The sequence below is a fragment of the Anabrus simplex genome, chromosome 2, assembly GCF_040414725.1.
Source record: "Anabrus simplex isolate iqAnaSimp1 chromosome 2, ASM4041472v1, whole genome shotgun sequence".
In the NCBI taxonomy this organism is placed as follows: Eukaryota; Metazoa; Arthropoda; class Insecta; order Orthoptera; family Tettigoniidae; genus Anabrus; species Anabrus simplex.
Window position 1 is genome coordinate 282,011,469 of NC_090266.1, and position 24,564 is coordinate 282,036,032.

At 39.0% G+C, this 24,564-nt stretch overlaps 1 protein-coding gene across 1 annotated transcript in view; it reads right to left on the reverse strand.

Moving 5' to 3' along the window:
* LOC136863513 (ubiquitin carboxyl-terminal hydrolase 15) overlaps positions 1–24,564 on the reverse strand; it is a 463,080-nt gene that overhangs the window by 87,291 nt on the left and 351,225 nt on the right. The window contains exon 15 of the mRNA XM_068225978.1: positions 10,868–11,063. Within this exon, the coding sequence (XP_068082079.1) occupies positions 10,868–11,063 (196 nt within the window). The remainder of the gene's footprint in view (positions 1–10,867; positions 11,064–24,564) is intronic.

Sequence of the window (24,564 nt, forward strand, 5' to 3'; positions counted from 1 at the left end):
GGCTTCTGGAGGTAGTAATAGTAAACAGTTTTTTATTATACAATATGACCTAGCACACGAAACTCAGCCACAAGAAATACACAACTGCTCTGCTGTATCAGTTGGTTGCCGAAGTGCGGATTCTGCAAGGCAGGAAGAGAGGAAGGCCATCCGAGGGAAATGACAAAGAAAGACTAAGTTGGCAGCACCACTGCCTGTATTCTGATGAGAAGTGCAACACAAAAGACCATTGTAACATCTAAAATTTGTACCTTGCCCTGCCAAATCAAGACTTCTTCTCCATTGGACATTGCAGATCTGTTGTCCAGTTGTGAAACAGTTTTCCTCCTGGCAATCTTCATTTCGGGGCCTCAAACTATGAACTGGCTCGCAGCAAGTTACCTCTCTACACTGCACCATCACTGGATTACGTCACCTTTACTTGCAAGCCGTCTGTGTGTCGCTCTGCTAGTGGTCAGTGTTAAAATCTAGAATGATTCACCCGGCATTCATTTTCTACATACGCCACGATTCATCTAGAGGGCGCTTATTTGGGGAGACAGAGGGATTTGCAGTTGCTATACAAGACCAAGTAATAGCTACAAACAATTACAAAAAGTACATCATCAAAGACACCAGCGTACTCTCCGACAAATGCAGACGATGCTCCGTTCATCTCGAGACCATCGACCATATCACTATTATTATATTATTATTATTATTATTATTATTATTATTATTATTATTATTATTATTATTATTCCTGAAGGAAACAAAATGTGAAAAGAAATTTAAACTTGAACAACATGAACATATTACGGCAAAGAAGGGAAAGAAAGAACACCACACTACAAATACTTCTTACACATGTAAAACCAAAGCCTCCACTTAATACATTTTCAGCCAATCTTTGTAAGGCTTTAGTATGCAGTAATATTCCATGGAATAAATTGAACAATGCAGTTCTACAATAATTCCTGAAGAATTAATGTGTAAACCAAAATATCCCAGTACTAAAGAAGATTCATACCATTAGTCAGTACCCGAGTGGAGTCACGGTGTCCTTGTCAGATGAATGTTCGGAACCTTCAGTGCAGTGTATAAGTTTTGTCCCATCACTTCAGTTGATGCAGAAAGGTTATTCTTGGCCTATAAACTTATTTTGACAGGTAACAGATTTAATTTGTCTCCAGAAAATATTGAAAAAATTGCAGTTATCTATTGTAATGCTTCTTTCTGCAGAGAATGATACATGTATAAAGTGAGTGAAAAGAAATATTCTTAAGTGTGTATTTTTAAATTTTTAATGCATATTTTCTACATTTTAGTACATAATTGCATGCATATATTAATTGGTTTTTAGTGCATAAAGATCTGGTCCCTACCTATATGTTACCTACCTTAGAGCTTTAATTATGGTTCCTTTTATGATAGATTCCCCTCTTCACTGGTGTGTGCAAAACTGTGTATTAAATTAAAATAAAATCTTGGCTTGTCCTTTAAGCCTTTTAATAATTTTCTTAATACATGTTGAGAAAAAAATTGATTTTGCATGTAATTTTGAAAAATGTGTTTCATGAAAATATCGTTCTATGTGTTGTGTCAGTAACCTTCAGACTAGTGTTTATCTAAGTCTATTTTTCTAAATTTCTTGGGATATAGGTTAACATACTCTTTTGATTTGACTTGTGAAATTTGAATTGTAATGTTTCCTGTGTTGGTCTTAATTTGTTTCAAACAAAGCTTTACTTAATAGTTATGTCTTCATTTGTTGATGCTATTTACCTTTATGGATTAGCTACTAGAAATTCCTGGTTCTTCTTCCTTACCTTTTCCCCTTGTACTAACCACTCAATTCTTCTGGGCAGCCTAGTGCCTATCTACTTGTATGACACTCACAATAAACATCATACCATATAGTCTGCTGTGACAGGAAGATCAAGGGAGGGAGACAGGAGGCTGTTTATTTCTGCAAAACACGCTCACATAGCCTAGGACTTCATCCCAGAGAATGCTTTGAAAATCACCACAATATGAAAGAGTACAACTGAATGTCTTTCAGTGAACTGAGAGAAATGTGCATATGTACATATTTAATGCAATTATCTCTGTAGTATGCATATTCACATGATTTAGGCCATGATAGTGTTTACTGCTGAAGTAAGCTGGAAGTAAATGCTAGAACATGACAAGTAGCAGCAGATATTCATTTGAGTGGAACGAGTTAAAGGCCTTGCCCTATCAAGAAAACTCAGTTAGATGACCTGCTTAAACACAGCCTTGAAATCACAACATAAACCAAACTGCAGCCTGATGGTAACAAATGTCAAAAGATCCTCCTAAACCTTCGACTAATCTAATGATGTATGAGAAGCCTACCTATGGCTATTACCTGAAGAAACTCCAATTTTGGTGTTTCTTGTATTTTTCTTGAACAACTACTTCCTAATTTAACCAGTTATACACTCAGCTACTGCAATCAAAATTGAAGGACTGAAATCTCACAGCTGATTGGCAATAAGTAATGTGTAAATGTAAAAGTGGCAGGGGCATATCTCTAGCCATTTGGTTGCAACAGGATTTACCAACTGGCCTGTCGCCACAGCCTGATATCGGGCAGTTTAGGCTACTGCCAGCAGGAAGTGAGGCCGCCCCTAACAAGGAGAACAGATGCCTTTGATAGCCACCTCACTGGAGTATAGACACTACCTCTAATGGGATTTCAGTAGCATTTCCTCTACTGAAGAGCCCATTACCCACCTACAAGGGCTCATCCGCCCTAAGCTGCTGGCCCCTGAAGGGAGTCTGTTTATTCTCCCTTGCCCAACACTGGATGTAAAGTCGTTGGTTGTACGGTCTACTGTAATCACCATAGAAGGGTAAGACTGAGAAGACAAAATGCCATAATTGAGTCAGGTCAAATTCCTATTGACTGGATATCGAGTGTCTATTTTAAAAAACAAACTATCAACCAATTCACCTCTTGTGTCACCCTGAAGATTTTCGAGCAAGTTCTTGACCAGTGCCTTCGCAGCATGATCACTCTCACCATCAACCAGTGTGGATTCGTCAGATGTTCCAGAACTAGAGATGTGATTTTTGCCGTACGGATGCTGCTAGAGAGACACCAGGAGAAGAGAAAACCATTGCATGTAGCTTTCCTCGATTTGGAGAAGGCCTTCAACCGTGTCCCACACCAACTTATATGGTACTCGCTGTGCGACCAAGGAGTTCCAGAGCTCCTCATTAACTGGATTACACACAATAACCTTCATTGATGGTTCTATACTGACTAACAAATATGCCTAAGAATAATTATAATGTTCCACCTGTTCAATACATTTTTTTAAAAAGACTTTACATTATTGAACAATGGAAAGGCATTTATTTCACATTTTTACCAGGACTTGTTTCAGTTATTTTGAACAATCTTCAGATAGTTAATACTTAAAACTGACAAAAATACATTCTAAAAATACTAAATGATATATAGATGAATGATGTGAAAAATAAAAAGTAAAATAAAAACAGCACGGCGATTTAAGAATCCACTTGTTAGGTGTCTAAATGTTAAATGCACAATCCATTAGAATGTTGTTCTTGGTGGTGCCACATTTACAGTCCTCTTTTTGAAGTTCTTAATGAGCACTAGGTATGAGTAAAAGTGGGGTTGTCTATTGCAGTCTTATTTTAAACTCTGTTTAACCAATGTATAATTTCAAATTGTGGGAACTCCTCCATATATTGTTGAGAAAAGATCTGTGAGTGTACGCAGGATGGAACAAAGGACGTGGGAACTCCCGCCAAACACAATACAATGAAATATCGTTCCGTATTCAACAGTGTGTGCAAGCTCTGTCCTATTGCAATATACTAGAGGAGTTCTGTTGTATACAAGGAACTTGGTATACAAGGCACAACATAAAAGTTTCTTGCTTCAACACATTTATACAATATGTACATAAAATAGAACAAAACTTTTCTTGAAGCTTGTTGAGTTGCACATGTTTAATGTTAATATAATGTAGTAGGCTGAGGCCCTGAGTATTATTTACATAAGTACAAATGAAGATTCCTATATACATTCAATCTTGTCTTGATGAGACAGTCTGTTCAAATGAGAGAATGTTCTTGATAGTCGAAAACTATCGGTCATGTATAATAACAAGTGGAACTTGTAGAGAGAGTTCGTATTAGCAAAATGCTAACAGGAGGCATATAACTTGCAAGGAACTTGCGTCTAGTGTTCACATATAGCAGAATGCTATGATTGGAGTTGGAGCACTGTAGGGGACTTGAGTGAGTAGCAGAATGCTTGGATGGGTGCTCGACGTGGCTACGGGATGCAGGATGAATGAGGCAATGTCCAGAGGTGAAACCTCACGGCCAGAAATCAGTCCACCTATTCAGAACACATTTTTAAGAGGGTACCTCCGTGCCTGACTTGTGGTGTAGTTTGGTCGTTGGACACTGTAGGAGTCCTGGAGAGGCGAGAAATGTTGCTCCTTTTATAGCGCTGGCTGACGTCACCTGGCGATCACGTCAGCGTACTGCAGTCTGCCTCGTGGTCTCTGGAAACATCGATGTGTCGGGCGGGCTGCGGAGATTGTAGGCGCGGAGGACACACACAACAAGTTCCAACAATTTTAAATTGTACATTGGTTAAACAGAGTTTAAGGTGAGATTGCAACAAGACCATCCCACTTTTATTCATGTCTAGTGCGCATTAAAAACTTCAAGAAGAGAATCGTAAACGTCGCACCACAAAGAACAACATTCTAATGGACTGTGCATTTAACATTTAGACACTATTTTATTTAAACATAAGAGTTTCATTTTTGGTCCGTATTGAACTGAGAATGGAAGATAGGAAAAACTAGAAAGGTTCCACCTTTTCAATACAAAAATGTTATAGGTTTATTTATAACATGTATTTGCACTTGGGACTAGTTTCGACGCTGTGTTGGCGTCATCATCAGCCAAAAAATGGGAAAATAGGCCAGTGTGTAGGCATTCATATTACACAAGGTGTTACATTAAACAATACAAATCTTGCAAGGAGATAAAAACATGGATGAATATAGAAACAAATGAATCGTTGGAAAGCAAAAGTTATACATGTTAAAAAATAACCTTAATCACACATCTTGCAGTGCGAAAATATTCTTCTTGAATGATTCCTGAGTGTAAAACACACGTGCATACATTTCTGAAGAGCCAGCAGGCAGGACAAAGTAAAGTGAAACCTTAAGGGATCTTCTGAGAAGAGTTCATCATTTTTCTATGTTCCGATTAAATAATGAAGTCTCCCTTGAGTTCCTGATAAACATACACAACAGGAAATTCTCCTTCACTCTCAACAATAGCTATAAAGACCAACGGTAAATTTCATTTTTCAAAGACGTGAAAGCATGATCTTGAACGTGATGTAACTCCTTTCATTTAACCCATTTTTACACAAGGTGTTACATTAAATAATATATTTCACGAGGAGATAAAAACAGGGACGAATGTAGAAACACATGCACCGTTGAGAGAGCAAAAGTTGTACATATTAAAATAAGCTTAAGCACATAACTTGCAGTGTGAAAATATTTGCATTTGAAAGATTCTTTCTAGTGATTCTTTCTAGTTTTTCCTATCTTCCATTTAGACACTAAACAAGTGGATTCTTAAATTGCCATGCTGGTTTTATATTTTTTCATTTTTACATTATTCATATATCTATCATTGTTGTAGTATTTGTAGAATGTATTATGGTTAATTTTAAATATCAACCAGCTGAAGATGATTCGAAAGATCTGAAACATGTCCTGGTAAAAATGTGAAATATATGTCTTTCCATTATTCAGAAATGTAAAGTGGTTTAAAAAAAGGTGTACTGAATAGATGGAACATTATCATTATTCTCTTAGGAATATCATCAACTGGACACAACTGTTCTACTCAAACACCGCCAGCCATGTTAGATGCTCGTTTGGCACCTCCGATAACTTCTGTGTGTAAATTGGCATCCATCAGGGATCTATGTTGTCACCGCTTCCTTTTATCCTCATCATGGACACTATAACACATAATTTGCATTGTGATGTCCCATAGATATTGCTATATGCTGATGATGTCATGCTTGCAACTACAACTAGGGACGAGCTCCAGTGAAAAGTACAGACGCCGGCCGACCGCCATTTGCAGTTTGGGTTTCACACTGTGAAAACAGTGTAACTGGAAAGAGGTCTGGTTGATAATTCCATCCAAATTAATGGTGTAATCTCCACAAAGCAAACTTGTTCAGATACCTGGAACTGTAGTTGCAGGGTGAGGACAGGATCGACACTGATGTTAGAATGCGAGTCAGAGCAACATGGTCTAAGTGGACGGAAGTCATGTGTACTTCGTGTGACCACAGAATGCCATTCCACCTGAAGTCAAAGATCTACCAAACTGTTGTACGTCCAATAGCATTATATGGCAAGGAATGCTGGCCCACAACCATAATAACTAATGCAAAGTTGATTTCATGGAATGGAAATGCGCATGGTGTGCTGGAAAACTGGAGTCTCCCTCCAGGACCACATATGACATGACACCCTCAGGCAGCAGTGTGGTATTGCCCCCACTGACGTTAAAACATAATGGCTTGGCCATGTCTTATGGGCAGCATCTACAACAGTTGCCAATACATCGTATTACCTAGTCGTTGACAGTTAATGACTACGCAGCAGACCCAAGCAGCGATGGCAGGATACTATCAACAAGGACATGAGAATTTGCGGCATTCATCCAGCTGCCCAGGACCGAGTAAAGTGGTGGTCAAAGAAAGTGGAAGTGGTCAGAAAGTGAACCCTGACAACACTAAAATGATGATGATGATCAGTAAATTAAAATTGCATGTTAAAGAACCCCTTTCCAGAGCAAACATTTTAGCTCTAGCATCTCTCAAGAGTAACAGTAGTCAAAGGGATGTTAAACACGTATCGCTTCAATATTAATTCCATAATTCTCCAGATTCATTAGCAACTCACAGCTTTTTGTATGACAGTGAATGAAGCCAAACATTTACATATCATATTTGCACACATTTTTATGAACTATACTCAATACTCATATTCAACTGGCCACTACACTTTACCAAGATTACTCAATTCACATTCCCATATATTTACAAGCAACTGAAGGGGCAAGGTTGTTGGAAGTATTACCGTATTTACGCGAATAATCCCTGCCACCGAATAATCCCCACACCCTAATATTAGGAAGGCTCATTTTGAGAAAATGAAATTAACTAAAATTCCTTCCATCGCAAGAGTAACGTAGGCATAAACAAACATTTCGTATCACTCCGCAAGGTCCATGTGGTCTTTACGCAAATATGAATGTGTAAATTTACGGATATAGCTGCCTTGCTTGAACATATTTGAGATGATAAAAATACATTATCACTGCTATAAAATATATTTGCCATGAAAATTAGCAAGTAGGATTAGGCATTTCATTAATCTGAACTTGCAATAGGCTCGATTCCCTGTAGATCAAAGGATTCGTTTCTCTTTCATAACTAGAATTCTCTGTTAAATTACTTACAAACTCGTCACACTCAATGTCTAAAACACTTTTCACACACGGTCTCTTTTTACTCGGATATTAACACGACCGATGGTGGATAATACTTTTTATGCAATGTAAACACTTGAAACAGACACAACAGCGAACTCGAATGTTAGTTTTGCGATACAGTAAAACCTTGTTAATTCAAAGTCGTTGCGATGCAAGAATCGGACTTCGAATTACATGATTTTAAATTAACCGCTAACTCGTACTTCAGAATTGCCAACACTTACAGCATCACAAAATATTCTAAGACCCGTTACTACATGCAATTAACACTGTTTCACAGTTTAAACCTGTCAAATATCATGGAAAGGTCTACTGACGAAATGTATCTAACAAGGTGCATTTACGTATTCAAATAACGCACTTCAATACATCACTGTCAAACAAAACCTCACGCGATGAAAGAAAAAACATGATTCAAAGACGAGGGCAAATTAGGCTGGCTCCCCTCTACAAGTGCTTTATTTTTTTGGATTAATGTACTGTTTGCATTTTTAGATGCCTTGTATTTTTACGGAAAGTACCCGATGTCCTCAAAACTTCCTGGCTTATCGAACTTTCCTATGATGAGGGGAGAAAGTCTTTCACTTCCATCTGCACTGCAACATAGTACAGTGACTCATCTCCTTTAAAAAATGTCCGTTAGGGCTAGACATAAAAGAAATGCAGTTTCATTGGCATTGACAATATTGTTCGGTGGGTACGAAGTGATTATAATTATGAGCCACACTTTTTCGCCAACTGTCGGCTTCGCCAGTGTTCGTGGATTCTGCTTCTCCGTACACTGCCTGCGGCGTTCCTTAAAACGCTGAATACAAACAAATTATGATTTTGCTCGAACTTAGCAACTGTGAAATCCACTGTTGACATACTGCAGTGAAAGTGCATAAAGCTACCCCTGCACATTCCGGACGATGCATTCCATCGTGACACAGAGAAATTCTGAATTTAAATTACACTCTAAAATACTATTTTTTAAATGTAGTAGCAGTAAATTAAAAATGGGTGAGCAGGAGCGTGTTACCAACCTTGACGCAAATAAAACCTGCACCCCAATTTTGTACTACATTTAATAAAAAACATATGTGGGGATTATTCGCATAAATACAGTTATGGGTAACTGTCTTTTGACTCCTTTTCAAATGGAAGTCTCTGTTTAAGATGCAAGTCACATTTTAAAACAATAAAATCTGTACAGCATTCACGTGAACTAGTACCAACACTCTCTGTTCCTCTTCATCTCGCGCCATAGCTTTACTGCCTTATGTCCCGCAATAAACATCATAGAAACCTGCCCCCACCCTACACGTAACGCTGCAACAATACACCACAAATACTGGCACAGTCAACCTCCAAACTCTCAGAAAACGTATTCCTTAATACCAATTTTATATTCTTGTCGAGCTGAATACCGGACCTGTGAAGATTACAAGATTATTTTGTGCATTACAGAATGGTGGTGTTAATGAAGCTATGTAATATAGAGAGAGACTTTCAATGGTGGTTAAATGAAGAAGTTATATCATGTTCAAGATCATGCTTTCACATCTCTGCACAGTATTTAAAATACAATTTACCGTTGGTCTTTATAACTATTGTTGAGAGTGAAGGAGAATTTCCTGTTGTGTATGTTTATCAGGAACTCAAGGGAGACTTCATTAGTTAGTCGGAACATAGAAAAAATGATGAACTCTTCTCAGAAGAACTCTTAAGGTTTCACCTTACTTTTTCCTGCCTGCTGGCTCTTCAGAAGTGTGTGCGTGTGCGTTTTGTATTCAGGAATCATTCAAGGCAAATATTTTCGTACTGCAAGATGTGTGGTTAAGGTTATTTTTAATATGTATAACTTTTGCTTTCTCAACGATTCATTTGTTTCTACATTCGTCCCTGTTTTTATCTTCTCGTAAGATGTGTTTTGTTTAATGTAACACCTTGTGTAAAAAATTGGGTTAAATGAAGAAGTTATATCATGTTCAAGATCTTGCTTTCACATCTCTGCACAATATTTAAAATGAAATTTACCGTTGGTCTTTATAGCTATTGTTGAGAGTGAAGGAGAATTTCCTGTTGTGTATGTTTATCAGGAACTCAAGGGAGACTTCATTAGTTAGTCGGAACATAGAAAAAATGATGAACTCTTCTCAGAAGAACTCTTAAGGTTTCACTTTACTTTTTCCTGCCTGCTGGCTCTTCAGAAGTGTGTGCACGTGTGTTTTGTATTCAGGAATCATTCAAGGCAAATAGTTTCGCACTGCAAGATGTGTGGTTAAGGTTATTTTTAATATGTATAATTTTTGCTTTCTCAACGATTCATTTGTTTCTATATTCGTCCCTGTTTTTATCTCCTTGTAAGATGTGTATTGTTTAATGTAACGCCTTGTGTAATATAAATGTCTACATGCTAGCCTATTTCCCACATTTTGGCTGAAGATGACGCCAAACAGCGTCGAAACTAGTTCCAAGTGCAAATATATGTTATAAATAAACTATAACATTTTTGTATTGAAAAGGTGGACCCTTTTAAGTTTTCCTATCTTCCAGTGAAGTTAGGACCCACTGTTTCTTGAATACAACCTCACAGCTATGTGACTCAAACCGCATAGCCATCTCGCTCACTCAGAAACAGAAAAGAAGGCAATTTCTCAGACAGTATTAATAATTTATATTCAATTTAAGTTAAGTGTACAGTCAGTCCATACCTTACAATGTCACTTCCTAAAATTTAATATCATACACATGCCCCTAGAAGAAGCTTGCCGAGCGAGTTGGCTGTGTGGTTTGGGCACTGTAGCTGTAAGCTTGAATTCAGGAGATGGAGAGTTTGAACCCAACTGTTGGCAGCCTTGAGATGGTTTTCCATGATCTCTCATTTTCACACCAGGGAAATGCTGTACATTAATTAAGGCCACAGTCGCTTCATTCCCAATCAAAACCCTGTCCTTTTCCATCACTGCCATAAGATCTGTCTGACCTGGTGTGATGTAAAACAAATAGTAGAGGAAGAAGATGATATAAGTGATACTAATATCAATACTAAACTGCACACCTAGATATGAAAAAATTTTGAATCGTGGAACTATGTACTTTTACCAATTTATTAATTAAAATAATAATTTGAATATGAAGTCTCTACCAGGAGTAAAACATGTGTGTTTATATTATATAAAAAATCATATTGAAAGGTTAAGGACTAACTGTTCAAAATGGAAAGGAACAAACAAGTGTCTTGACTAACTGTTCGATTAACTTTAATGTAAATCAGAGAAAAAATACTTGCCATGCATCATCAGCTCCAAGCTTTTCACACATAGTGTACAATTTTAAACAATCCAGCAAACTGGTTTTATCTGTTTCTGAATGACTCACAGATTCGTGCTGCTCTGTATCATCTAAGATATCGTCACTGAAATACTCAGCCCGGTCTTCAGATTTCCACTGTGCAGCTAGGTATCGGCGACCCAATGCATCTGAAACTAATAATTGTAACATGTTATGGACAAGAAATAACAAGTGTCGCTGAAAAGTACTTGTTTTGCTCTTAAAAGGACATAATCAGATTCTGTCAAATCACACTTTTTATTATTATATTTACTTATTTTTGTTTAAGAACTGATGAATGTTATGAACAAGCATAAAAACATTTATGTTAAATTTCCATGTACCATAAACTGGAGTGAATCTGATAAAAAAGTGGGAATTTTAAAAAAACATTCCAACACTGCTGTTAGATCCTCAAATTAATTTATATTTTGTTTATATTTCCACCTATTATTTAACTATTGGTTGGTTTACCTCACTTAGGTGGGAGTGAATCTGATCACTATTCTGAGTAAAAAAAACCTTAAGTGTTTATTATAACAATGTACCAAATATTTTTTAGTCTTGATCTGTAAAAATAGTAAAATACACTTAATTTTAACAGTAATGCTATAAAAAATATTGAATTATGAAAAATTCCCAAATAAGTTCCAGTGGTAAAAAGAAAAAAAAGTCAACATTAAGGAAAATTTACTTAAGATTATAATCCTTTTTGCCTTTAAATATATAATATTTACCATGCCTTCTACCTCAAATAACCTAACAGTGATGTAGAGGAACATTAGGCAAATGAAAATGAAGGAAGAGACAAGGAGGAAAAGAAGAGTGCAGAATTAAAAGTAAATGATTTTACTACTGCAAAATTTCCTACAAAAAGAGGGTTGGATATTTTCTAGGCAGCACTGAAGGTGATACATATGAAATGACATTTACGAGAAAGGAAGTTGTTGATAGTAATGATTACTTTGTCTTTCTGAAAAATGGACATGCACCTGAGGCAGAAAAAGCACACATTGTTTGAAATGTTGTGCTAGGATACCGATTTTCCAGTTTGTCCCAGAATTTTTTCTAAGCTTGAATGATCAGATTCAGCCTGCCAAACTGCAATATGGTTAGAGTCAGACATGCAAATGAATTATTTAAGATGTTGGTAAGAGAGTAAAAATATCATAACTTGACAATTCTGGAAATTATCTAACTGATGTCTTAACTTCAAGAATGCGGCGCATATGAGAAACACCTGCTGACAATGACGATTGTTGGTACTGTGCGCGCTATAACTTACAATTCGTGCAGAACTTAAAGCAGTATGGGACTGATGTTATAGTGCTGCACGAACACTTCCTTTCATTGAAAAATAGATAAATGATTGGATTCATACCATCTGATCATAATCACCTCATTTTGTGGTACACCTTCTTAATAACTGTGGAAATGTTTAATCTTATCAATGCACTCCTATTGTGCTTCCTGTCTCTTCAGTGTTCCAGTTTGAATTGCCTCGCACGGTTCTTGGCGTCTGGCCAACGGCCTTGTTTACTGGTAACTTTCCATTATGTCATAGTCTGTTTACGTCATCGGCTTTCGTGGAAATGTACTTGTAGTTGTTTTGGAAATGATTTAGCAAATGAATAAGCATTAGTGAATTCATAAACTGTATCATTTAATGGAATTTAAATTGTTGTGCTTTACTGATATGTGACTTTATTTAGTACAGTGAATAGTGGGGAATCTATTAGGTGTGTGATCATTAAAGATATTCTTGTTGGCTTTTTTCATGGTGTATTTTTATTGCCTCATTTATATTTAATGATTTTTTAAAATTTCCCATGTTCTATTTTAAGATCTGTGCTGATGTCCATGATATGATGTGTGTTGTCATATTGTGTTCACTGAAGGATGAATGTCTGTTGTGTTTGACTGTGTTTTTGTGTTCTTTGTAACAATGTGGAAAGTATGCTCTGTCTGGCCAACATATGTGGCATTAAAATTTGGTTCTTGACATCTGAGTTCATATATCCCCAATCTGGAAGACTGGTCTTTCTCATTTAGGCCGCATTTGATAATTTGTTTTTGTAATGTGTTGTTTGCTCTGAGTTCTATTTTAAAATTTTTTGTTTGATTTTTGTTGACAAAAATGAGAACTACTGTATATATTTATCATTTTCGGGTGGTGGTCTGTTTATGCCTTTTTGCTGTATGGCAATTGAGGCTTTCATGGCCAGCGTTACAAATTATGTCTGCATTTGCTGGGCTTGTAGGCCGTGGTCGAGGAGAATGTGATGGTCTCAATGTTTCACCGAAGATTGCATTCAACATCATCAAGTATTCCAACTGACTTCAAAAGCTGCAAAGTTCACAGTGGACTGAAGTGGTTTTCCATTTCCACCTCATTATATAGTGCAGGCTACGGTGCGCTGCTTGCCTACTGGTCCGCCATGCTGAAGGGGCAGGCACTGATTGGATCTTCTTCAACCTATAATGAATAATGCATTAAGGAACCTGATGTAGGTCAACTTGCCTTGACGGAGACAGGCAACTGATCACCCGTTGCTTTTTCTAGTCTGCCACGGCCATTGCTTCCTCCAGGACTTAAAGTTTTCAGCTATCTCCCATAGAACAATGCTACTGCACTGCCGAGAATGAAGCCTTAGCCGTGGTGTGGGCCATGGGTAAATTCAGAGGTCACTTGGAGGGAAGGAAGTTCCAGTCAACACCGATAACGCCACTCTCAAATGGTTGAACTCGATCTCTGGTTCAAAATCTGAATTGATGCGATGGGCTCTGTTAATCGCAGAATTTGATTTTGATGTCTGTCACGTCCCAGGACCGACAAACATAGGAGCAGACAGCTTATTTCGGCACCCAGCGATGGAACCTGAAGCTAGGAGCACCACTGTCGAGAGGGAGTTCCCACAAAAACACCAGAGTGAGCCCAGGGAAACTGTCCTTATGACCATCAAGAAGGAACTTGATCTGGGAGTGATCAAACAGTGGCAGGAACAGGACAAGCCCTGTAGGACCATGACGCAGTGGATTAGGATACAGACCACCGATAGTCGACTTGTACTGAGGGAATTCAAGATGTGCTACAAGAACTTCCGGGTTGATGGAGGACTCTTGATGTACAGGTCACACTTCTCTGACACGCCTGCAATAGTGGTGTTCCCTAGACAGTACATGACGGATATCCTCGAGAAGTTCCACGACAAAATGGAAGCTGGACATCCAGGAGGCGAAAAAACATATCAGTCTATCCGACGAAGATTCTTCTGGGTCAACATGTGGAAAGACATCCTGGACTACATGAAGGGATGCTACATCTGTGTCTGCACCAAGGTGAGCAACAGGAAGGCAGATTCCAGCCAACGAGGAAGACGGCCGCAACGCCCGTGGACGGGTCTTTACCCTAGAACACCACGGGGTAAAACAGGAATCCTAGTAATCACTGACCTCTTCACACGATGGATCGAGGCCTTTCCGATACCTGAAGCCACGACAGGACGCATCACCGACCTGCTACAAGACGAGGTATTCAGCCACTACGGTTATCCACGGTGAATTCTGTCAGACAACGGGAGTCAGTCCATGTCAAGGAAGTGGCAGCAAATGATGACGAAATGGGGTGTGGAGTACTGGACCACCCCTATCTAAAACCCAAGGGCAAATCCAACGGAACGACTGAACCATCAGCTGGAAAGGATGCTGCGAGTCCACCTGATAGGCAAAGAACATCGACTGTGCGACCTTCAGATACCACAGTCACTCTTTGCTCTGCGACGATGCATCAACCGTGTCACCGGCTATTCCCCAGCGGAGCTTTTCTTGGTTGACAGCTGTACGGCACTGGGGATTGGGAGATTCGTCCACCACCATCTTCTGGTCAAGGTGATGCAGCGATTTCCCTGGCAGAATGACAGCAGCAGCAGCAGCAGCAGCAGCAGCAGAACATCAAGGAGAAGCAAGCCTTGGCTGAGAAGAATCATTTATAAAGGCCAAGGCTCAAGATGTCGAAGAGACCCTGATCTTCCTACCAGGCCAACAAGTACTGCGATGTAACCACCCAGTCAGTAATAAGATCGGTGGATTTCACGCAGGTCTCGCACCTAAGTGGGTTGGTCCCATCAAGGTGGATAAACAGCTGGGCCATGGGGCCTACATATCGAAGACCAACCTTCCTGTCAAGGTCCATGCATAGGAGTTGCGGTGGGTCACCCAACCGTTGTGCATACAGAGTAAGCCTGGAGGCGAGGCTACTAATGACACAGCACCATCTGGTCATCGTGAGGAGAACACAACAACTATCATCGAGGAAGAGGCTGGCAGCAAGGCAACCCCAACACCGACACGGCACATGCTGGTCAAGAGGAGGAAAGTACATCCAGCGACATCGAGGAAGAAAGAAGATACAATCTACATCCAAAGCAAAGTCGACGAGTGTGACAGAGTGTGGAAATTGCTTCAAGTTATAGGGGGGGGATATTGACGAAAGTGCGATAAACAGTTATAACTTGAAAACAATATTCTCTCACCCATGGGTAACTAATGCAAATATTGAGCTCAAATTATTATTATTATTATTATTATGGTTATTGTCATTTCTCGTATGTATGGCTATGAAGGGTTACATCCATTTAGTATTAGTATTATTATTACATCATATGTACATGCAATATGATCGCGCTGTTTGTGAGGTTATGTCATGAAACGTGTTGTACATAAATATTTACAGTAAAACCTCCCTATAACGGACACCTTCGGGACCGAAAAAAATGTCCGTTATGAAGGGGTGTCCGCCCGTGAGAGGTTATGAAACTGGTACCATTAAACATAAGTTGGAACACAATAACCCATGTATTGTATGTGTTAACAATTCTCGCAAATGTACCTTTAATTGTACACTGTCTACAGTATTGTACAATATACTGCACTGTACTCACATGAGAAAGTTGTAGATGGGCTGCTGCAGCTACGATGCACTGTATTAAAGAGACAAAAACACTTCTATGGAAACCTCTATTGAGCACACTGTATACTATAACCGTTCACCATGTTAAAATTAAGAAGAACATATGAGTTTTTGAAACCTCAAATCAGTATGTAGATGTAGCAATATCTAGCACAGTACTGTAAAACATTAGCACTTGAAAAAATCCTTAATGTTTGTTTGTTTTGTCCATTTCGGTTTAGCAATGATGTTTTCACTATGTGCAATTAAATCCTGGGTCAAATTTACACCTTTTTCATCATTTTGTTTATAATAAAATTCTTTCAGTCGCTTAACAATGCTGAGAGCCTCGCTGTACGAGGTACATTTCCGTATTTTCTTCAAAGTCGTCATTAGCATCAACTTCACTTCCGCTTTTGTCAGAATCTTCATTTTTGTCCCTCTTCCCTTGGATTGACTGAAGAATCATTTTTGTGTCTCCACTCTCACACTCTGTTGGAATATCTGAATCAATTTCGATATAGGTGTTCACTTGTACACTGTAACCTGCTGCATTAATCAACTCTTGTGTTGTTTCCATGCTGTCAGGAAGGGTATCCGATTCTATTTCGGGATGTCCACCACTAGCAAGAAACCCAGCTCTCAGAAAGCAGTAACGAATTGTTGAGGCCGTGACGTTTTTCCTTGAATTGGTTATCCATGAAATTGCTTGGAGAACATTCAGCCCCTATGTCAGTGTTTGAAGGGTTACTTCATTCACGTTAAGTTCTGATACTATGTGCTTCATCACTAACTGTCTGTACATAACCTTGAAGTTCTGGGTCACTCCTTGGTCAAGCGGCTGAGAAACTGATGTTACATTTGGTGGGAGAAAGACGATCTTCACATTTTGCAACTTAATTGTATCTGGATGCTATGCTGCATTATCGAGGAATAATAACACTTTTCGCTCCTGGCGTATCATTTTTCTGTCCATTTGTCCTAGCCACTCTGTCATTATTTCTCTGGTCATCCATGCTTTCCTATTTGCTTTCCATTCAATGCCAAACTTCGTAACGTCTATATTTTTAAAACACCTTAGTTTTTCAGCTTTTCCTATCACAAGGGGCTCCTCCCGTTCTCCACTCATACTTGCACATAACAAGACCGTAAGACATTCTTTTGCAACTTTTCCACCAGTACAACAATTTCCTTTGAAACACAAAGTTTTGTCGGGTAAAGCATGGAAAAATAATCCAGTTTCATCGGCATTCAAAATATTTACCGGAGCATACCCGTCTATGATTGAAGGTATTTTTTCTTGCCAGTTGTCAACAATCTCCATATTAACACTGGATATAACACTCTGAAATTGATACCATGTCGCTTTCTGAATCTTTCTAGTCAGCCATTCGAGGCTTTGAAATCTCCAATACCTAATTCGGTCGCGAATTCTAACGCTTTTGCTTGCATCATTGGTCCTGAGACAGGGACATTCTGACTTCTTATTTTAGCGAACCACTCTACCGTTGCCTTGTCAATGAGAGCTCCACTACCACTTTGAAACAGTTTAATGGGCTGTTCGTTGCCATTTAAATGCCATTCTTTCACTAGTTCCTCTTGCTTTTTCACAATTTCAGCTGCCTGTGTCTTTCCAATCTTAAACACTTCGGACAGTTTACGCACACCACACTTCTCACGTTTATGATAGTCTATTATGCCTACCTTTTCTTTTAAAGTTAAAAACTTCCTCGGAGCCATGTTTACACACACTTACTAACGTAAAATTGAACACATCAAAAGCCCATGAGTCAATGAAAAGTAACCTGACAGTGAAGGTACGAATTCCAGGGCTGTACAGCATGTCAGATCACACAACTTCCGGAAGTGATAGCGTAGCTTAGTGTTGCCTTCCAAGAATGTGTACAGCCAGGATCAAAAGTTACGGTGTCTGTGATTCTTGGAAGTACCGGCTGTGCAAAAAGTAAGCTAATACATACTCTACGGGACACAAATACAGAAATTTTTTAAAAAGGAAGTGTCTGTTAGGAGAGGTTTCATTGGAGTTTCTCGTGGCTATGGTGTGTCCGTGTCCGTAATAAAGGGTGTCCGTATAAGAGGGGTAAATTACTCATACACAACATGGCATTTAATTACGGACCTAGAAAATCGTCCGCCAATGAGGGGTGTCCGCTGGTGAGAGGTGTCCGTTAAGACAGGTTTTACTGTATATGAGTTCAGTTAATTTAAATACCTGTACATTAATATTATATAATTTATTCTTACCTGTATTTTGTAATCCATAATTGTGAAACACGCTGTAACTTCCAGAAAAGCAATAGGTAGAGGAGAATGATTGAGAATATTCTGTACACTATTTCTATGTATTGGACACTCTTGAATTTTGAGAAGGTATATTCTGTAATGTAGCTTTCTAGAAGCCTGGCCAGGCACATATATAAGGAGGTGGTCTTGATGAAAACAGAGAGTTATTGCTCAGTAGAGTTATGGTGTAGCAAGATTATACTTGTGACAACGTGTGTGACGTGCTTTTAAGCAGTCATCTGTTTTAACTGTGTGTTAAGGTTGCAATCTCTGCGTGCAACGACAGGCAACTGTTAAAATGGTGGTTTGTGATGTGACTGTTTTGTTTATGCCAACAGCGATTAAGGTTATATGTGTGTTTAATTTGTAAATACATGTATATAAAAATAACTGTACTGACAGCATTTTGTGTGCGTCTTTGTGGATACATTAACGTCGCACCGACACAGATAGGTCTTATGGCGACGATGGTAGAGGAAACACTTAGGAATGGGAAGGAAGCGACCGTGGCCTTAATTAAGGTACAGCTCCAGTATTTGTCTGGTGTGAAAACGGGAAACCACAAAAAAAAACCGAAGAAAGAAGAAGCAGCTGAAACAAGAAAAGGAGTCAAAATCTGAAAGAATATAGATATAAACAAAGTGAAAGCAAAGACGAGCCAGATCGATCAGGTGAAGAAAATGATAGATGAAGGTGAAATAGATTCCACAGCATGATGGATAGCAAATTGCTATGAAGAAGCGGTTTCTTTGAACATGGGGACAAGAAAGTCAAAACCTTGGCTCGAAAAACAATGTTATGAGGCAAAGAGAAGCACCTTAGAAACATTGAACAGAGCAAGAAAAGAAAGGAACATGGAAAACCTGGAAGAGTACCGGCAACAGAGAGCTCAGTACAAAGAGCTCCTGAAGAGGATAAAGATTCAGTATATGGATGAACAACAGATAAGGATCATGGAACAACAGATAAGGATCATGGAAGAAGCAAAATTGGACCCATACTAGGCTCTACGACTGAAAATGAGCAAAATACATTATAATATCGACATGGAAATCACATCTCCCCAAAACAATTCCTTCGAGAGACACGAGACCAACACTCAGGTATCCAGAACACAGAACCATCAGATGTCATAATGGAAGATGAAATCGTTCAGGCCATCAATAAAGGAAGAAGCAATAGAACACCAGGACCAGATGGAGTCAGAAATGAGCATCTAAAAGAGTCAGTGAGGGAAACGTTACCAGTGTGGAGTGCCTTAATGAAGAAATGTCTCAAAACTGGAAGGGTCCCAGACTGGAGGAAGGCAACAATCCGAATGCTGTATAAGGGGAAAGGAGATGCAGATGACCCAAATGCTTACAGAGGGATCGCGATGGAACAAACAGGTTTGAAACTCCTGACGAGGATCCTAACTAAGAGTGTGATGAATAAATTGGATCCACTGTTACCAGAGGAGCAATTTGGGATCAGACAGAAAAGATCTACAAAGATGACACTGGAGAATTTACTGAATCATATTCGTCTTGCCCCAGAAATGCCACGAGGCAAATTATTTGTGGCATTCATTGACTATTCCAAGGCATTTGATTGGGTAAACAGAATGCTACTCATAGATAAGCTGGAGAAGTTAATTGGAACATCTAATGTCACAGCACTCATATCAAACCTGCTGGCTGAGAATTATATACAGGTGGACGATGGCATTGGGTCATCAGACTGGATGCTTTAGACTATAGGAGTTCTTCAAGGTGATCCACTCAGCCCTATATTATTTAACGCTTTCACCTCATATGTAGTGTCGGAGATAAAGGTAAAGACCAACAGAGAAATGTACTTGTATGCTGATGACTTGGCAATTGCGGCTGAAGACATAACAAAACTACAACGTGCTATGAACTTGCCAGCGGACTGGGCAAACAGGAATGAAATAAAAATTAATGAAGTGCTGGAATGATTGCTGCTCTGAAAGCGATGAATGACATTGAGAACATCGCACAAATTGCAGTACAGACAGCCATGGTGCTCTTTCGAGTAAAAGTGCTACCCGTGTTAACCTATGGGCTTGAGATCATAGCAGAATTTCTGAGTGTGAAGCAATTAGAAGATCTGGAAAAGATAAAATCCAGGTACCTGAAGCAAGTCCTGAGTGTATCAAAGACTACAAGATCTCGACTGTTATATGAGCTCGCGAGAGAAACTTTCCTGATTGAGGACCTGAGATACAATCTCATTTTACCAGGAGGCACAGCATATGATAATCTGATGTATAAACTAAGAGAAAAGAAGAGGGACATTTGGGAAGACTTCTACTAAACGGAGGCCATGATGGATCGGAAATGGATTGAAACGGGCTACCAATTATGAGATTGGCTGTTCATAGATTCCAATTCAAGATGTGAAAAAAAAAAAAAAAAAAAGAATTTCATGAACCGAACATGCTTTGTATTTAACCCGATGAGTGCTACGCCCGCCTATAGATGGGCTGACACGGCCGGTCCAGCACTGCTACACCCGTCTATAGACGGTCCACGAGAACTCAAAATAATATTGAATGTAAATGTAGGATTTTCCAATTGCATTTAGATTTATAAAGAACCAACATGTATAAATATTTTAAGCTAATAACCCCACTGATAAGTTAAAAATTGATGCTTCTACAAACTTTTTTACATACGATGACGCATGTGTGATAACAGGTATAACTTGAAAACAATATTCTCTCACCCATGGGTAACTAATACAGATATCAAGCTCGAATTATTATGGTTATTATTATTATAATTTTACGATCGCAATTATTATTATTTTACGATTATTATTACTTGTATGTATGGCTGTGAAGTGTTACATCATGTTAACATTTGCATTATTATTACGATAAAATCGCGTTGTGTATGAGGTTATGTCATTAAGTATTAGTGTTATTATCATTTACGTAGTCGAATGATCATATTGTGTGTGAGGTTATGAAACACGTGTTGTACATAGATATCGATATCAGTTCCGTTAATGTAAATACCTGTAAATTAATAATATAACTTCTTCTTACCTGTATATATAAAATGTAATCCATAATTGTGAAACACACCGTAACGTCCAGAATGGTATAGGTGCTAGAACAATTGAGAATATTCTGTACATTATGACCTATGTATTACGTACTCTAAAATATTCAAGAAGGTAGTTTTTTGTAACGTATCTTTCTGGAAACCTTGGCCAGGATATATATAAAGGGACTATCTTGACGGTGAAGTTAGTCATTGGTAGTTGTTGGAAAAGAGTTGTTGGTTTGACATGCCGTAAACGCAGTCTCCATATTGAAGTGACATGCTTGTACGCAGTCAACTGTTTTATTTGTGTTCCAAGGTTGTAACCTCTATGTGCTGTATTATTCAGTTGTTTTTAATAATGGTGGCTTTGTTGATAGTCTCGAAGTGAAGTGTTATGTTGTGATACGGTGATTAAGGTTAAGTGTGTGTTAATTTGTGTGTATAAATAAAATTCATTGTACCAACTGACAGCATCTTGTGTGCATCTGTGTGGATACGTTAACTGGCGACTGTGACAGGACTCTATTGAATCTATTGGACTTGAAAATGAAGAACCAGAGGACCGTGGTGATGCTCAAACAGTTAACTTCCTTCATTCAGGCCCAGGCTAAGAACATCGAGGCTCAATTTGAAAAACTCGAGAAGAACATCGAAGCCCAGTTTGGAGAACTTGAGAAAAACATTGAAGCCCAGTTTGGAGAACTTGAGAAAAACATCGAGACCCAGTTGGGAAAACTCGAGAAGAATATCGGGGCCCAGTTGGAAAAACTCGAGGAGAAAATCGGGGCCCAGTTCAAGACTGGAGCGACGTCAGAAGAGGGAACCGAATACCCGATCGCTGGACTTCGTGAGCAGGATATGGAAGCACGACGCAGCTCGCAGCCATGTTCGATCTACGGGGAAGTTGTGGGAGAATTCGGCAGGTGCGGCAGTGTCCACCAGCTGAGAGCCGAATGCCGAGTCCGGCTGCGGGAGGGGGGGCAGTGCACCAATGGAGCGCCGCGGGTGTTCGACGCCGAGACTGAACAACCAGACAATGCGACGGTGAGTGGGCCATACCAGCATGAAACCAAGAGCAAGGTGCTCAACAGCCACACTAAGCTCCTCGGCACTGTGAACTGTCCAGGGAGGATGTTCAGCGTGGAGCAGAACCATGGGGAGGCCCCGACGATGTCCCAGGAGATGGAGGCAGCGATGGCAAGGACACAGCCAGTGAGACCCCCTCTACGAGACGAAGAACCAATGGGGTCCAAACTGACAACTAACAAACGAGGGTGCCACCTGACAGATCACCAAGGTACGAACAAGGGGAAAGCCAGCGGAGATTCGAATGCCACGCGAGGACCTGCGGATCACTATCACCAGGAATAAAGACACCATCGACCGGACCCAGCGGACCCACAATGGGAAGGTGGTGGTCCCTGATGGAACTGCCGGGCTGCGAACTATGGACTTCGACAGCGCCAACAGGAGGGCTGTGTGAGGTAGCCTGTGTGTGGTTAAATAGTGAGGACAAAGGCAAAGTCAAAGAATGTGACAATGTGTGGAAATTGTTTAAAATTATAGGGGGGATACTGATGCAAGTGCGATAACAGGTATAACTCGAAAACAATGTTCTCTAACCCATGGGTAACTAATAGAGATATCGAGCTCGAATTATTATGGTTATAGTAATAATAATAATAATAATAATAATAATAATAATAATAATAATAATAATAATAATAATAATAATAATAATGAAATGTGTTGTACATAGACATTGATATCAGTTCCATAATTTATTATTATTATTATTATTATTATTATTATTATTATTATTATTATTATTACTTGTATGTATAGCTATGAAGTGTACATCCATTTAGTATTAGTGTTCTTACTATTTACGTAGTTGAATGATCGTATTGTGTGTGAGGTTATGTCATCAAAGTATTAGTGTTGTTATTATTTACATGGTCGAATTATCGTATTGTGTGTGAGGTTATGAAACGTGTTGTACACAGACATTGATATCAGTTCCATTAATGTAAATACCTGTAAATTAATATTATAACTTATTCTTACCTGTATATATAACTTGTAATCCATAATTGTGAAACACACTGTAACTTCCAGAATGGTATAGGCGCTAGAACAATTGAGAATATTCTGTACATTATGACCTATGTATTATGCACTCTAGAATATTCAAGTAGTTTTTCTTGTAACGTATCTTTCTGGAAACCTGGCCAGGATGTATATAAAGGGACGATCTTGATGGTGAAGTTAGTCATTGGTAATTGTTGGAAGAGAGTTGTTGGTTTGACATGCCATAAACACAGTCTCCATACTGAAGTGACATTCTTGTAAGCAGTCAACTGTTTTATTTGTGTTCCAAGGTTGTAACCTCTATGTGCTGTGTTATTAAGTTGTTTTTAATAATGGCGGCTCTGTTGATAGTCTCGAAGTGAAATGCTATGTTGTGATACAGTGATTAAGGTAAAGTGTGTGTTAATTTGTTTATATATGTGAATAAAATTCATTGTACCAACTGACAGCATCTTGTGTGTGTCTGTGTGGATACGTTAATGAATGAAAAAACTCAGCACTGAGGTACCAAGGGAGGTGACTGTTCCCTCTTCTAGCTGAGTTGATATCTGTCGTGAGTAAGGCGATTCACGTTTGAAGGGTAAGCATCCCCGCTTCTAGTCGGAACAAAGATTCATATGAGTTCGTGCGCCCTGTGTGAGAGGTTCTCTCATCGCGCGAGGGCGAAATGCAGGCAACCAAGAATGAGTTAGCTGGAAAATTTATAATGTCCAATAACGGACCATTATATTGGTATTATAAATTTACTCATTCGGGACAAATATTTAAAATTCCCTTTGGGAATCAACACCTGTATTATCAGTAGCGTTGATGTTATACTGAAGTCGAGAGGGAATTTTCTCCTGTTGTAGACGTTAGTATTTGACTTAAGTCACGCGCAAAACGTTTTCCATTTGCAGTTACTGATAAATGTTGGGAATTCAGCCCAAAGACTGCTTTGATCCTCCACAGTTCCACCAACAGCTGTCATAGTTAGCCCAGGCATCACTGAAGGGGCACACTAGGGAAATGAGTGAGGCATTTTCCCGTTGCTTTCCTCACCGATCCAAAGTTGCTATTACATATTAGTCTGCCATGCCCACTGAAATGCACGCACCAGCTGACCCTCTGAGTGATATTTTCATACCATTCATAATGGGGACTGGCTGAATAAGGAATGGTATTACTAGCATCGCTCATACCTCGGTCACTTTCATATTGTCAAAGCAAAGGATGAGACTGAGGGAGGGCAATGAAAGTAACAAATTTATTCTAGCCCAT